Consider the following 14,789-nt stretch of genomic DNA (forward strand, 5'->3'; position numbering starts at 1 on the left):
GACAAATAACATGTAATTTGAACCCATAGGAATCCCCACCCAGTTGACTACTTTAAAATGGCAGAAGCATGGTGGAAGCCCTCAATGGCGCTGCCCATGCTAAAACTGCCTTTTGGCCACTAGAGGCTTTTCATTCTCTATGGTTATAACGTTCATAACCAATGGGCACTCCATCAACAAACAAATTGTTTTGCAATTTCAGTAGAAAGTACAATGTCTACGTTGCACAGTAATATCGCTATCACTAATATTTTATATCACCACGGGTTTGGAGGATTGAGAATCCACGTCCGGAACCCCTAGTTGAAGCCCTATAGGTTGATATTGAGCAATACTAAGGTGTACTCTTCTTTAATCAGTATGGCTAATCATGAAGACCTTGGAAGATGCAGTGTGCTAAACCCGTCCACCCAGACGTGTCTTTTTCTCTATGTTGAGCATGGGGCGAAGGTTATAGCGGGCTAGTTGTTTCAGCATTTAAAACAGGCCATGCGTCACCACCGTTTTGTACTTTGTTGATACCAATTATTGCAGCAATAACCAACATAATACCTTAAGGGATTTCACTGCTGCAAGGATGTTGATGGCCATTCGAAAACCCATCTCACAATAATACAGATTAAACCTTTATAAAATTAACATCTTCATTACAGAGGCCATATTTTTTCAGCACTGTATTTTTGAAGTGATCCTTCAACAGGTTACATGAAACCCTGGTATGGTTACACACCGCAACCACACAACCTGTGTGTCATGACGTTGGCCTGGGGGGTAGGTTTATGACAGTCATAAATACCTCTTCCCCCCTTTTTCCTCTCTCTACCCTACTGATGTTACGTTTGCAAAAACCTTGGTTAACATAGAGATTCTGGGAACATAACTAGGTGGGGGGAAATGAACTATATTCTGGTAATCCGAACAATTGAACGTATGCGGTGGTACTTAACCTCTTGAAACTAGTGGGCACTATTTTCATTTTTTGAAAAATAACGTTCCCAAAGTAAACGGGCTATTTCTCAGGACCAGATGCTAGAATATGCATATAATTGACAGCTTGGGATAGAAAACACTCTAAAGTTTCCAAAACTGTAAAAATATTGTCTGTGAGTATAACAGAACTGATATTGCAGGCGAAAGCCAATCAGGAAGTGACTCTTATTTTGAAACCCCTGTGTTCCTATGCATCCCTATTGCCCATTGAAAGGGATATCAACCCAATTCCTTTTTCTATGGCTTCCCTAATGTGTCTACAGCCACTAGACATAGTTTCAGGCTTTTATTTTGAAAAATGAGCGTGAGCGACAACATTGCGTCAGTGGTCAGTTGGTGGCTCTCAGAGTGATTTGTGCGTAATAGACAAAGGCGGCCATTGTTCCACTCGCTCCTACTGAAAAGCAAATTGTCCCGGTTGATATATTATCGAATAGATATTTGAAAAACACCTCGAGGATTGATTTAAAAAAACTTTGCCATGTTTCTGTCGATATTATGGATCTAATTTGGAGGGTTTTTTTCGGCGTGAAGTCACTGCAAAAACTACAGAAAAGCATGTGTATAACATGTACTATGGTCAAGATGAATCCACTACAGATGACCCCTTCACTTACTTGGCCTTCGACTTGAAGCGGCCTCCTTTCTTGTTTCTTGGAATTCTCTGCCTCTTCTTATCCTCAAAGGAGGGTCTGAGGATAAAAACAACCATGTACAAGTCGGAAGTTTACATACACTTTGGTTGGAGTCATTAAAACTTGTTTTTCAACCACTCCACAAATGTCTTGTTAACAACCTATAGTTTTGGCAAGTCGGATAGGATATCTACTTTGTGCAGGACACAAGTAATTTTTTCAACAATTGTTCACAGACAGAATATTTCTCTTATCATTCACTGTATCACAATTCCAGTGGGTCAGAAGTTTACACACACTATGTTGACTGTGCCTTTAAACAACATCATGGCTTTAGAAGTTTCTGATAGGCTAATTGACATCATTTGAGTCAATTGTAGGTGTATCTGTGGATGTATTTAAAGGCCTTCCTTCAAACTCAGTGCCTATTTGCTTGATATCATGAGTAAATCAAAAGAAAACAGCCAAGACCTCAGAAAAAAATTGTAGACCTCCACAAGTCTGGTTCATCCTTGGGAGCAATTTTCAAATGCCCGAAGGTACCACATTCATCTGTACAAACAATAGTACGCAAGTATAAACACCATGGATCCACGCATCCGTCATACCACTCAAGAAAGAGAAGCGTTCTGTCTCCTAGAGATGAATGTACTTTGGTGCGAAAAGTGCAAATCAATCTCAGAACAGACCTTGTGAGGAAAAACACAAAAGTATCTATATCCACAGTAAAAACGAGTCCTATATCGACATAAACTGAAAGGCCGCTCAGCAAGGAAGAAGCCACTGCTCCAAAACCGCCATTATTAAAAAGACAGACTACGGTTTGCAACTGCACATGGGGACAAGATCATACTTTTTTGAGAAATGTCCTCTGGTCTGACAAAATAAAAATAGAACTGTTTGGCTATAATGACCATCGTTACGTTTGGAGGCAAAGGGGGAGGCTTGCAAGCCGAAGAGCACCATCCCAATCACGAAGCACGGGGTGGGAGCATCATGTTGTGGGGGTGCTTTGTTGCAGGAGGGACTGGTGCACTTCACAAAATAGATGGCTTCATGAGGAGGAAAAGTATGTGGATATATTTAAGCAACATCTCAAGACATCAGTCAGGAAGTTAAAGCTTGGTCGCAAATGGATCTTCCAAATGGACAATGACCCCAAGCATACTTCCAAAGTTGTGGCAAAATGGCTTAAGGACAACAAAGTCAAGGTATTGGAGTGGCCATCACAAATCCCTGACCTCAATCCTATAGAAAATGTGTGGGCAGAACTGAAAAAGCATGTGCGAGCAAGGATGCCTACAAATCTGACTCGGTTATACCAGTTCTGTCTGGAGGAATGGGCCAAAATTCACCCAACTTTTTGTGGGAAGCTTGTGGAAGGCTACCTGAAATGTTTAACCCAAGTTAAACAGTTTAAAGGCCATGCTACCGAATACTAATTGAGTGTATGTAAACTTCTGACCCACTGGGAATGTGATGAAAGAAGTAAAATCTGAAATAAATCATTCTCTCTACTATTATTCTGACATTTCACATTCTTAAAATATAGTATAGAAGTTATTTAGCTCGTCTGGTAGGCTTGTGTCACTAGGCAGCTCTCAGCTGTACTTCCTTTTGTAGTCTGTAACAGTTTGCAAGCCCTGCCCTATCCGACGAGCATCAGAGTCGGTGCAGTGCAATTAGATCTTTGTTCTGTATTGACGCTTTGCCTGTTTGATGGGTCGTCAGAGGGCATAGCAGGATTTCTTAGAAGCTTCCGGGTTAGAGTCTGTCACGACTTCTACCGAAGTCGAAGCCTCTACTTGTTCAGGCGGTGCTCGGCGGTCGACGTCACCGGTCTTCTAGCCATCATTGATCCATTTTTCATTTTCCGTCTTGTCTTCCTACACACCTGGTTTCAATCCCATGTTTTCGTTTATTGTTATTAAATAATTCCATTACGCTCAGTTTGATTCTCCTGCGCCTGACTTCCCTGCCACCTATACACACGACACATGACAGAATCTCTGACCAAACAATGAAGTCAGCAGGAGAAGGTACCCCGGCCATGGAGGTGGAGGAGCACGTCAATGAACACACGGAGATGATTGACAATCTGAGCACCGCCATGGATCGCGTTGTCCAGAATATGGACCGCTGGGAGAGACAGGGATTTTTCCAGCGCCTCCACCAGCACAACTGGGGTCTCCCCTGAGCGTCCTTTCCCCGCCTGAACCCAGCAGGATCCATTTATCCTTGCCTAAGGGGTACGATGGAGATACTGCCGGCTGCCAGGGTTTTCTCCTCAAACTAAGCTTGTATCTGGCCATGGTCCACCCAGCTCCATCGGACCGTAAGAAGAGTATGCCCTCGTCTCGTGCCTCACCGGGAAAGCCCTGGAGTGGGCCAGCGCTGTGTGTGGAGAAGAGGATGCGGCGTTGGACCATTTTGAGGAGTTCACCCGCCATTTCCGGGCAGTATTCGACCACCCACCCGAAGGCAGAGCGGCGGGTGAGCGCCTCTACCATCTGAGGCAGGAGACGAGGAGCACACAGGAGTTTGCTCTGGAGATTAGGACCCTGGCAGCCGGAACTGGATGGAGTGACAGGGCCCTGATCGACCATTACCGCTGTAGTCTACACGAGGACGTCCGTCGGGAGCTGCCCTGTAGGGACACCACCCTCACCTTCGACCAGCTGGGGGACATGTCCATCAGACTTGACAACGTGCTGGCTACTCGTGGACGTCTAGATCAGGGTCTGGTTGTTCCATCCTCCTGCACCTTCTCTCCTGTACCCATTGAGCACCATATGTGGTCACAGAGGTCACACTGCTGGTCAGTGCCGGGTTGGTTCCTCTGGGAATCAAGGCAGCAGGCCGAGCACTCTGGTGTCACCCTAGGTGAGTAGGCACCATTCTCATCCAGAGCCATCTGTTGCACCTATGTTTGTCTCTGTCACTTTTCCAAAATTTTCCCCGCGTTCCCAGTATAAGGCGCTAGGAGATTCAGGTGCGGCTGGGAATTTCATTAATATGAGTTTAGCTCATAGTTTAGGGATCCCCATTGTTCCTGTGGATATGCCTTTCCCTGTTCATGCCTTAGATAGTCAACCAGTAGGGTCAGGGTTTATCAGGGAGGCCACTGCTCCTTTGTGTATGGTAACGCAGGGGGGTCACAAGGAAAAGATGATTCTCCTGTGTATTCTGTGGTGCTAGGCCAACCCTGTTTAGTTTGCCATAACCCCACTGTTTCTTGGCCACAGAGGGCTCTCACGGGGTGGTCCAAGAGTGCTCAGGTAGGTGTTTAGGGGTTTCCATTGGTGCTACTATGGTGGAAAGTCCAGGCCAGGTCTCCACCGTGTGTATTCCCCCAGAATATAACGATTTCGCTCTCGCCTTCTGTAAAAAGAAGTCTCCGAATCCCTGCATCAGGGGTACATTCAGCCCTCCATTTCACCAGTCTCCTCAAGTTACTTTTTTGTGAAGAAGGATGGCGGTTTGCACCCATGCATTGATTATCGAGGTCTCAATAAAATCACGGTGAGATATAGTTACCCGCTACCTCTTATCACTACAGCATTGAGTCAATGCACGGGGCGCGCTTCTTCACTAAACTGAATCTCAGGAGTGCGTACAATCTGGTGCGTATTCAGAAGGGAGACGAGTGGAAGACGGCATTTAGCACCTCCTCAGGTCATTATGAGTACCTTGTCATGCCATATGTATTGATGACTGCTCCATCAGTCTTCCAATCATTTGTAGATGAGATTTTCAGAGACCTGCACGGGCAGGGTGTAGTGGTGTATATCGATGATATCCTGATATACTCTGCTACACGCGCCGAGCATGTGTCCCTGGTGCTTGTTCGCCTGTTGGAGCATGATCTATATGTCAAGGCTGAGAAATGCTTGTTCTTCCAACAATCCGTCTCCTTCTTAGGGCATCTGATTTCCACGTCAGGAGTGGAGATGGAGAGCACGGCCTACTCCCACCACGGTAAATGAGGTGTAGCGATTCTTAGGGTTTGCCAACTACTACAGGAGGTTTATCTGGGGTTTTGGTCAGGTTGCTTCTCAAATTACCTCACTGCTAAAGGGAGGGGCCGGTGCACTTGCAGTGGTCGGCTGAGGCGAACAGGGCTTTTAGGCACCTGAAGGCTCTGTTTACCTCGGTTCCTGTGTTGGCTCATCCGGATCCCTCTTTGCCATTCATAGTGGAGGTGGACGCATCCGAAGCTGGGATAGGAGCAGTGCTCTCTCAGCGCTCGGGTACGCCACTGAAGCTCCGCCCCTGTGCCTTCTTTTCAAAGAAGCTCAGCCCGGACTTTGATGTGGGGGGCCCGGGAGCTGTTGGCTGTCGTAAAAGCCTTGAAGGAGTGGAGACATTGGCTTGAGGGGGCTAAACACCCTTTTCTCATCTGGACTGACCATCGCAATCTGGAATACATCCAGAGACTGAATCCTAGTCAGGCAAGGTGGGCCATGTTTTTCACTCATTTTGTGTTTACCCTCTCTTACAGACCAGGCTCCCAGAACATTAAGGCAGACGCACTGTCCCGGCTGTATGACACAGAGGAGCGGTCCATGGATCCCACTCCCATACTCCCAGCTTCTTGTTTGATGGCACATGCAGTGTGGGAGCTGGACGCGGATATTGAGCGGGCGTCACGTGCAGAGCCCTCTCCCCCTCAGTGTCCAGCTGGCGTCTGTACGTTCCGTCTGCTGTCCGCGACTGACTGATCTATTGGGCCCATACGTCACCCTCCTCTGGTCATCCTGGGATAGGTCGGACGGTGCGCTAAGGACGTGAGGATTTATGTTTCCTCCTGCTCAGTGTGCACCCAGTGCAAGGCTCCTAAACGCCTGCCCAGAGGTAAGTTACAACCCTTACCCGTTCCACAATGGCCGTGGTCGCACCTGTCGGTGGATTTTTTAACTGACATTCCACCTTCACAGGGTAACACCACGAGCCTGGTTGTTGTGGATCGTTTTTCTAAGTCCTGTCGTCTTCTCCCTTTGCCCGGTCTCACTACGGCCTTACAAACTGCTGAGGCCCTGTTTACACACGTTTCCGGCACTATGGGGTGCCTGAGGATATAGTGTCTGATCGGGGTCCCCAGTTCACATCAAGGGTCTGGAAGGCGTTCATGGAATGTCTGGGGGTCTCGGTCAGCCTTACCTCAGGTTTTCACCCCGAGAGTAATGGGCAGGTGGAGAGAGTTAACCAGGATGTGGGTAGGTTTCTGTGGTCTTATTGCCAGGACCGGCTGGAGGAGTGGGCGAAGTTCGTACCCTGGGCAGAGATGGCCCAGAACTCGCTACGCCACTCATCCACTAACCTTTCTCCCTTTCAATGTGTATTAGGGTATCAGCCGGTTCTGGCTCCTTGGCATCAGAGTCAGACCGAGGCTCCTGCGGTGGACAATTGGTTCCGGCACGCGGAGGAAACCTGGAAGGCCGCCCACGTCCACCTTCAGCGCGCCATACTGCGGCAGAAAGTTGGCGCAGACCATCACCGCAGTGAGGCCCCGGTGTTCGCACCAGGGACAGGGTCTGGCTCTCTGGATCCTGAGGAGAGTGAACGAGTTATGTTATAGGTTACAGCTACCCACTAATTACCGTATTAACCCCTCGTTCCATGTGTCTCTCCTCAGGCCGGTGGTGGCTGGCCCGCTCCAGGAGGCTGAATTGCGGGATGTTCCTCCGCCCCCTTTGGACATTGAGGGGGTCCCGGCGTACTCCGTTCGATCCATCTTGGGTTTGAGACGTGGGGCGAGGGGCCTTCAGTACCTCGTGGACTGGGAGGGGTATGGTCCAGAGGAGAGATGCTGGGTTCCGGTGGAGGACGTATTAGATCCTTCCATGCTGCGAGAATTACACCGTCTCCATCCGGATCACCCTGCACCTCGCCCTCCGGGTTGTCCCCGAGGCCAGTGGCGACGAGCTGCTGGAGCCGTGCGTCGGGGGAGGGGGGGGGTACTGTCACAACCTCTGCCGAAGTCGAAGCCTCTCCTTGTTTGGGCGGTGCTCGGCGGTCGACGTCACCGGTCTTCTAGCCATCATTGATACATTTTTCATTTTCCATTGGTTTTGTCTTGTCTTCCTACTCACCTGGTTTCAATCCCATTCATTACCTGTTGTGTATTTAACCCTCTGTTTCCCCTCATGTCTTTGTCAGAGATGGTTTGTTATTCAGTGTTGTGTTGTATTGGTGCGCGACGGGTCCTCGTACCCACTTTGTTTATTGTTACATTTACTGTTTGGAGTATGTTTTGGTTTATTGTTATTGAATAACTCCATTACACTCAGTTTGAACCTACCACGCCTGACTTCTCTGCCACCTATACACACGACTCTGACAGTCCCGCTCCTTAAAAGCGGCAGCTCTACCCTTTAGCTCAGTGCAAATGTTGCCTGTAATTCATGGCTTCTGGTTGGGGTATGTACGTACAGTCACTGTGGGGACGACATCCTCGATGCACTTATTGATGAAGCCAGTGACTGATGTGGTGTACTCCTTAATGCAACCGGGAGAATCCCAGAACATTTTCCAGTCTGTGCTAGCAAAACAGTCCCGTAGATTAACATCTGCTTCATCCGACCACTTTTTTATAGATCAAGTCACTGGTGCTTCCTGCTTAACATGTAGCTTGTAAGCAGGAATCAGCAGGATAGCGTTATGGTCAGATTTGCCAAATGGAGGGTGAGGAAGAGCTTTGTACGTGTCGCTGTGTGTGGAGTAAAGGTGGTCTAGAATTTATTTCCCTCTGGTTGCACATTTAATATGCTGATAGAAATTAGGTAAAACTGTTTTAAAAAGGTTCCCTCCATTAAATTCCACTAGGAGCGCTGCCTCTGGATGAACGTTTTCCTGTTTGCTTATGGCAGAATACAGCTCATCGATTGGGGTTTTAGTGCCAGCCTCAGTCTGTGGTGGTATGTAGACAGCTACGAAAAATACAGATGAAAACTCTCTCGGTAGATAGTGTGGCTACAGCTTATCATGAAATACTCTACCTCAGGCGAGTAAAACCTTGAGACTTCCTTAGATGTCGTGCACCAGCTGTTGTTAACATATACAGTGCCTTGCGAAAGTATTCGGCCCCCTTGAACTTTGCGACCTTTTGCCACATTTCAGGCGTCAAACATAAAGATATAAAACTGTATTTTGTGAAGAATCAACAACAAGTGGGACACAATCATGAAGTGGAACGACATTTATTGGATATTTCAAACTTTTTTAACAAATTAAAAACTGAAAAATTGGGCGTGCAAAATTATTCAGCCCCTTTACTTTCAGTGCAGCAAACTCTCTCCAGAAGTTCAGTGAGGATCTCTGAATGATCCAATGTTGACCTAAATGACTAATGATGATAAATACAATCCACCTGTGTGTAATCAAGTCTCCGTATAAATGCACCTGCACTGTGATAGTCTCAGAGGACCGTTAAAAGTGCAGAGAGCATCATGAAGAACAAGGAACACACCAGGCAGGTCCGAGATACTGTTGTGAAGAAGTTTAAAGCCGGATTTGGATACAAAAAGATTTCCCAAGCTTTAAACATCCCAAGGAGCACTGTGCAAGCGATAATATTGAAATGGAAGGAGTATCAGACCACCGCAAATCTACCAAGACCTGGCCGTCCCTCTAAACTTTCAGCTCATACAAGGAGAAGACTGATCAGAGATGCAGCCAAGAGGCCCATGATCACTCTGGATGAACTGCAGAGATCTACAGCTGAGGTGGGAGACTCTGTCCATAAGACAACAATCAGTCGTATATTGCACAAATCTGGCCTTTATGGAAGAGTGGCAAGAAGAAAGCCATTTCTTAAAGATATCCATAAAAAGTGTTGTTTAAAGTTTGCCACAAGCCACCTGGGAGACACACCAAACATGTGGAAGAAGGTGCTCTGGTCAGATGAAACCAAAATTGAACTTTTTGGCAACAATGCAAAACGTTATGTTTGGCGTAAAAGCAACACAGCTCATCACCCTGAACACACCATCCCCACTGTCAAACATGGTGGTGGCAGCATCATGGTTTGGGCCTGCTTTTCTTCAGCAGGGACAGGGAAGATGGTTAAAATTGATGGGAAGATGGATGGAGCCAAATAGAGGACCATTCTGGAAGAAAACCTGATGGAGTCTGCAAAAGACCTGAGACGGAGATTTGTCTTCCAACAAGACAATGATCCAAAACATAAAGCAAAATCTACAATGGAATGGTTCAAAAATAAACATATCCAGGTGTTAGAATGGCCAAGTCAAAGTCCAGACCTGAATCCAATCGAGAATCTGTGGAAAGAACTGAAAACTGCTGTTCACAAATGCTCTCCATCCAACCTCACTGAGCTCGAGCTGTTTTGCAAGGAGGAATGGAAAAAATGTCAGTCTCTCGATGTGCAAAACTGATAGAGACATACCCCAAGCGACTTACAGCTGTAATCGCAGCAAAAGGTGGCGCTACAAAGTATTAACTTAAGGGGGCTGAATAATTTTGCACGCCCAATTTTTCAGTTTTTGATTTGTTAAAAAAGTTTGAAATATCCAATAAATGTCGTTCCACTTCATGATTGTGTCCCACTTGTTGTTGATTCTTCACAAAAAAATACAGTTTTATATCTTTATGTTTGAAGCCTGAAATGTGGCAAAAGGTCGCAAAGTTCAAGGGGGCCGAATACTTTCGCAAGGCACTGTATGCATAGGCCCCTGCCCCGTGTCTTACCAGAGGCTCTATCCTGCCGATAGAGTGTACAACCCGCCAGCTGTATGTTCCTAATGTTGTCGTTCAGCCACGACTCGGTGAAACATAGGATATTATAGTTTTTAATGTCCTGTTGGTAGGATATACGTGCTTTCAGTTCGTCCCATTTATTTTCCAGCGATTGAACGTTAGCTAGCAGGATAGAAGGCAAGGGCAGATTAGCCACTTGTTGTCTGATCCTCACAAGGCACCCTGATCTCTTTCTGCAGAACCTCCATTTCCTTTTCCATCGAATCACGGCGATCTGGGCCTGGTCGAGTGTCTGTAGTTGTGTATCCCCCCCGTCCGACTCATTAAAGAACTCTTCGTCCAATTTGAGGTGACTAATCCCAGTTCCGATGTCTAGAAGTTATTTTCGGTCATAAGAGACGGTAGCAGCAGCATTATGTACAAAACAAGTTAAGAACAACGCAACAACAACAAAAATAGCATGGTTGGTTAAGAGCCGATAAAACGGCAGCACTCCCCTCCGCACCATTAGATGGATAGAATGAAGATGCATATCATTCATTCTAGTGCGAGACGCTTCGACAGACTACTGAATTGAAACATTTAAATCAAAAGAATCCTCGTTTATTATGAATTGGAAAAAGTTTCAGGCAGAAAATTAGTCTGTAACCGGCTGATCAGCCGGCGCGGCTTCTCCTTGTTCATGGCCAGATTGTGATGATGGTGATGGCCATTTAAGCAGTAAAACATTCATTTAATAAGCCACCCACTTGGAACACAAAATATGAAAAACCATGGTTCATATTCTTAGTGTTTCAGAGTAGGAGTACTATACTCCATGTAATCATTCATTTTGAACTTGAAGGCAAAACTGATACTAGATCAGCGCGCCTACTCCTGAGATGCTTTACGAACACGGCCCAGTTCTTTAGAGAACATTAGTAATTAGCTGTTTAAAAGTGTGTGATAAAAGCGCACTTTTCTGGACAGGCTCATCCTCTGGCATGGCCCTGGCTCGTTTGAGTGTGCAGTCCCTCTTGGCTGCTCGCTCGGTGTACATCTGGGACTTGAGGATCTCAAACTGGGCTCTGTCCTCAGACTGAGAGGCACGAAGAGAAAACGGTGATTGGACAAGATACACAGCTAACTGAAAAAGTACGTGACCCAAAGATGATGTATATACACAGGTGTCTGCTTTGCTTTACAATGTTTATGTAGTTGTATGTTATACGAAAATTATAGAGAGATGTGCACAATACAATAAATGTCACTCTAGCAAATTGAATTTCAGTGGAGACAACTAGGGAAGAAAAGGTTATCTAGCTCCAACTGCAGAGTGAAAGTAATAACGCTCAGATAGAGTAGCGTCCTATCCAGGAAGTGTACTTGTACATCAAGCTGCCTTGCGCTACAGACAGAGGATAGGCTCCTACCATATGGGCCATTCTGGCTCGGACAAGGCTCCTTACAATATGGACTGATGTATACCTGGATAACTACAGGATACTCTAAGATTGCTAAGTAAACATAAATGTAATTTAGTTATATGACAGAACTGATCGCTTGGAGATTTGAGCTGGCTAGCCTGAGTTGGACTTTCAACTGTTGCATCCCTTACCAGTTTATAATTAGTTCAATACCATATCTAGTGTACAGAGGTCATAAATGGCAAATTATTAGTCAAATGTAATGGTTTCAATGCTATAAAGTGTGTAAATGAATAAGTAAAAGATTTCTGAGTGGAAACACTGTTGATGGGGAATTCTGTTAACATTAATTTGAATTATACAGAACAAAATGACAGAAAAATCTAGGAAAAAAACATGGTATGGTACCAGTCAAACAGAGAACTAATATGAGCACTCGTACTGATAACTCTTTCCTTTTCCATCCATGCCATCTAGTAGCAGCGAGGAACATGGTAGGAAGGTTGGCAGGCCTATAGTAAGTGTTGGTCTGCGGTACTCCCTGCGGTCTTTCTTGCGCTCGTCGTGCATTTGGAACCATGTCCTCTGGAGGTCTGTCTCGTCTGCGTTTTATGCTAGCTGCTTCTGTGCCACACTGATCTGAATGACACATGCGCACACACACACACAAAATACACATACACACATATGAACACAGGAACACACTACCATGTATTTGAATACACACAATATGCTGCTTTTTACCTGAGCCTCCGAGTAGGCCATGGCCCTCTCCTCTCTCTCCAGGCGCCTGAGGCGTACACGTCCTTCTCCAGCTTCTCAATCAGGTCTCGGAACTTTGAAATCACCTCTGAAGGAGAGAGAGAACAGCTCAGTCATCACAAAAGAACAACCAGAAAAAAAAATCTAATTGAATAATCCTTTAAGAATAACATTGAATTGTACAACTTTGGAAGACTAGAGTCCCTCTTGAATGAGGAGTAGGTATACCGAGGTTCCTTTTATTTTATTTAGTCAGATGAGTCCCGTTGCAATAGAAATCGACTTCAACATTTTGAAAACTTTAGAAATGAATCCTTACCTTCCTTTAAGTAATCAGTGATCTGAATTATTTGAATTGTACAAATTAACAGGGTGATATCCCTGCCTATACCGATCCAAACACTTCTAGATATTATCTCAAGTACACAAGGAAGGAAAGATGCATTTCTGCAGTATTTTAAAAGGGTCCTAGTGTTGAGCTTTTACCTTGTGCCAGGACACGGGAATTCACAGGGGTCTTGGCCTTCCTGACAATGTCCTTGAGCATCTTCCTCTCTGTCTCGCCCACCATGGACACAGAGCGACCCACCTTGCAGGTTCTGGCTGTGTGGCCCACCCTGTGAATGTAGTGCTTCATTGTGTTGGGCATGGTGAAGTTGATCACCTGTGGAGGAGAACGACAATGTTAGCGGGTGCATCTCAATCTGAAAATGGCTTCATCAGCATGGTCAGGTTGATCATCTGAGGAGAAATGGTTAATTTCTACAGTGAAGGGCAGCTTTTATGTAAACTATAGCCACTAGTAGGGTGGTAAATTAACACCCGCCAAACGCGGGAAGATTTTGTCATTGGTGTGTAAGAATGACTATTTCATTAGCCACGTTGGTGGATAGTCACAGAGCATTTGGGAAACGTTTTTTCAATTGACAAGAAAAGCTACTAAAGTGTGACTTTGTCCTCATGTTTCTTGGCCAGTTGCATAGCTTTGTTCACACACTAGGTTGTTTTTCAATGTTAGTTTGAGTTTGCTGCTAGGAAGACAAGAGTGTGCCCAGTTACCACGGTAACGTCCCGTCCTTTAAAGGGCCAGCTGAAATGTTCGTGCTTGATTGAGAATGTAATACATACTAGTAATACATTTTTGCTTTAGAGACATTACAAAACATGCTCATCCATTGATTTAAAAAAATGTATGTAAAAATATATATTTGGGCAGGTAAATGTTGAGTGGCTGGTAGATTGTTTTTGCTGGCTGACCCAAAAATGTATTTCCCACCCTGAACTCTACTTATTTATCTTCGCACAACAGAACAAAAATCTTGCACCAGCTACTCGATTAATTTCTGAGAAAAGATGACTGGGTATGTATTATGCATACTTATTATTTTAGCAATGTCAAATGCCTGATTGACAACAAAAAAACGACACAAAACGTAGTTTCATTTCACATTGTCCTTTTCAGCACGGTTGCCACAACTATGGTGGATGCGTAACCTGGCCAGCTCAATACAGCTCGACTTTGCTTGGTCCAATAGTGTAAATCAGGCAATAGTGTGTAAGTAGGTAATAGTGTGTAACTGTAAGTGTTACAGGGGAGTTACACTGGGGCATCGCAAAAATAGTAGGTTTTAAGCTGCTACACTGGAGGCATAGCTTTTGCATAGTAATTTATCAAGAGCCGCACGTTCAATTGTTGAAAATTAAAACAGAGCGTAATTCTTTGTGGAGCAGCGCAAGCCCAGTTGTAAGGCCAGTTAGTTGGAAATTGTCTAGGTACCTGGGGCTCTTCAGTCTTTTGGGTCTGGGACAGGTTCCCGTGCAGCTCCCCCACCTTTAGCCCCATCAGGCCCAGGAGGATGTGCATCCGGTGGGCCTGCTTCTTAGTCTGGGTGAATACCATCAATTGGTCCTGGAACGCCTGTGTCAGCAGGGCTGAGAAGTACAGACATAGACACAGGAAACAAACACAAAACACACACAGGCAGGAGACACACATGCACAGACTGGTGACACACCCACAGTTAGTCAAGATTGCTACATGTATCAGAAAGTTCAATGTTCACCTTTTTCAACCTCATGGTTTTCCATTTATGTTCAATGGAAAATGACGATGGAAAATGACGAAGTTGAAAAAGGTGAGCAGTGAACTTTCGGCTACATGTTGTACTTTACTTCACAATAACTCAGCACTGTATGTAGCTCCCTTGAGTAACCACGAGCACAACCGTTCCTTGATTTTAACTGGCGGCTTTATTCTGTAGTTTTAGTCAGAATTATC

General features: G+C 45.5%; 1 protein-coding gene across 1 annotated transcript; it reads right to left on the reverse strand.

The window, feature by feature from the left end:
- Window positions 1-11,514: 11,514 nt before the first annotated feature.
- On the reverse strand, window positions 11,515-14,789 carry LOC112267135 (probable ATP-dependent RNA helicase DDX27). The gene is made up of 4 exons (XM_042300834.1): window positions 14,289-14,789; window positions 12,998-13,175; window positions 12,494-12,599; window positions 11,515-12,388 (listed from the first exon to the last, which is right to left on the reverse strand). The coding sequence occupies exons 1-4, from the start codon at window positions 14,505-14,507 to the stop codon at window positions 12,364-12,366; spliced, it is 528 nt and encodes a 175-aa protein (XP_042156768.1). The 5' UTR covers window positions 14,508-14,789; the 3' UTR covers window positions 11,515-12,363.

This window comes from Oncorhynchus tshawytscha, linkage group LG02, assembly GCF_018296145.1.
Source record: "Oncorhynchus tshawytscha isolate Ot180627B linkage group LG02, Otsh_v2.0, whole genome shotgun sequence".
Lineage (NCBI taxonomy): Eukaryota > Metazoa > Chordata > Actinopteri > Salmoniformes > Salmonidae > Oncorhynchus > Oncorhynchus tshawytscha.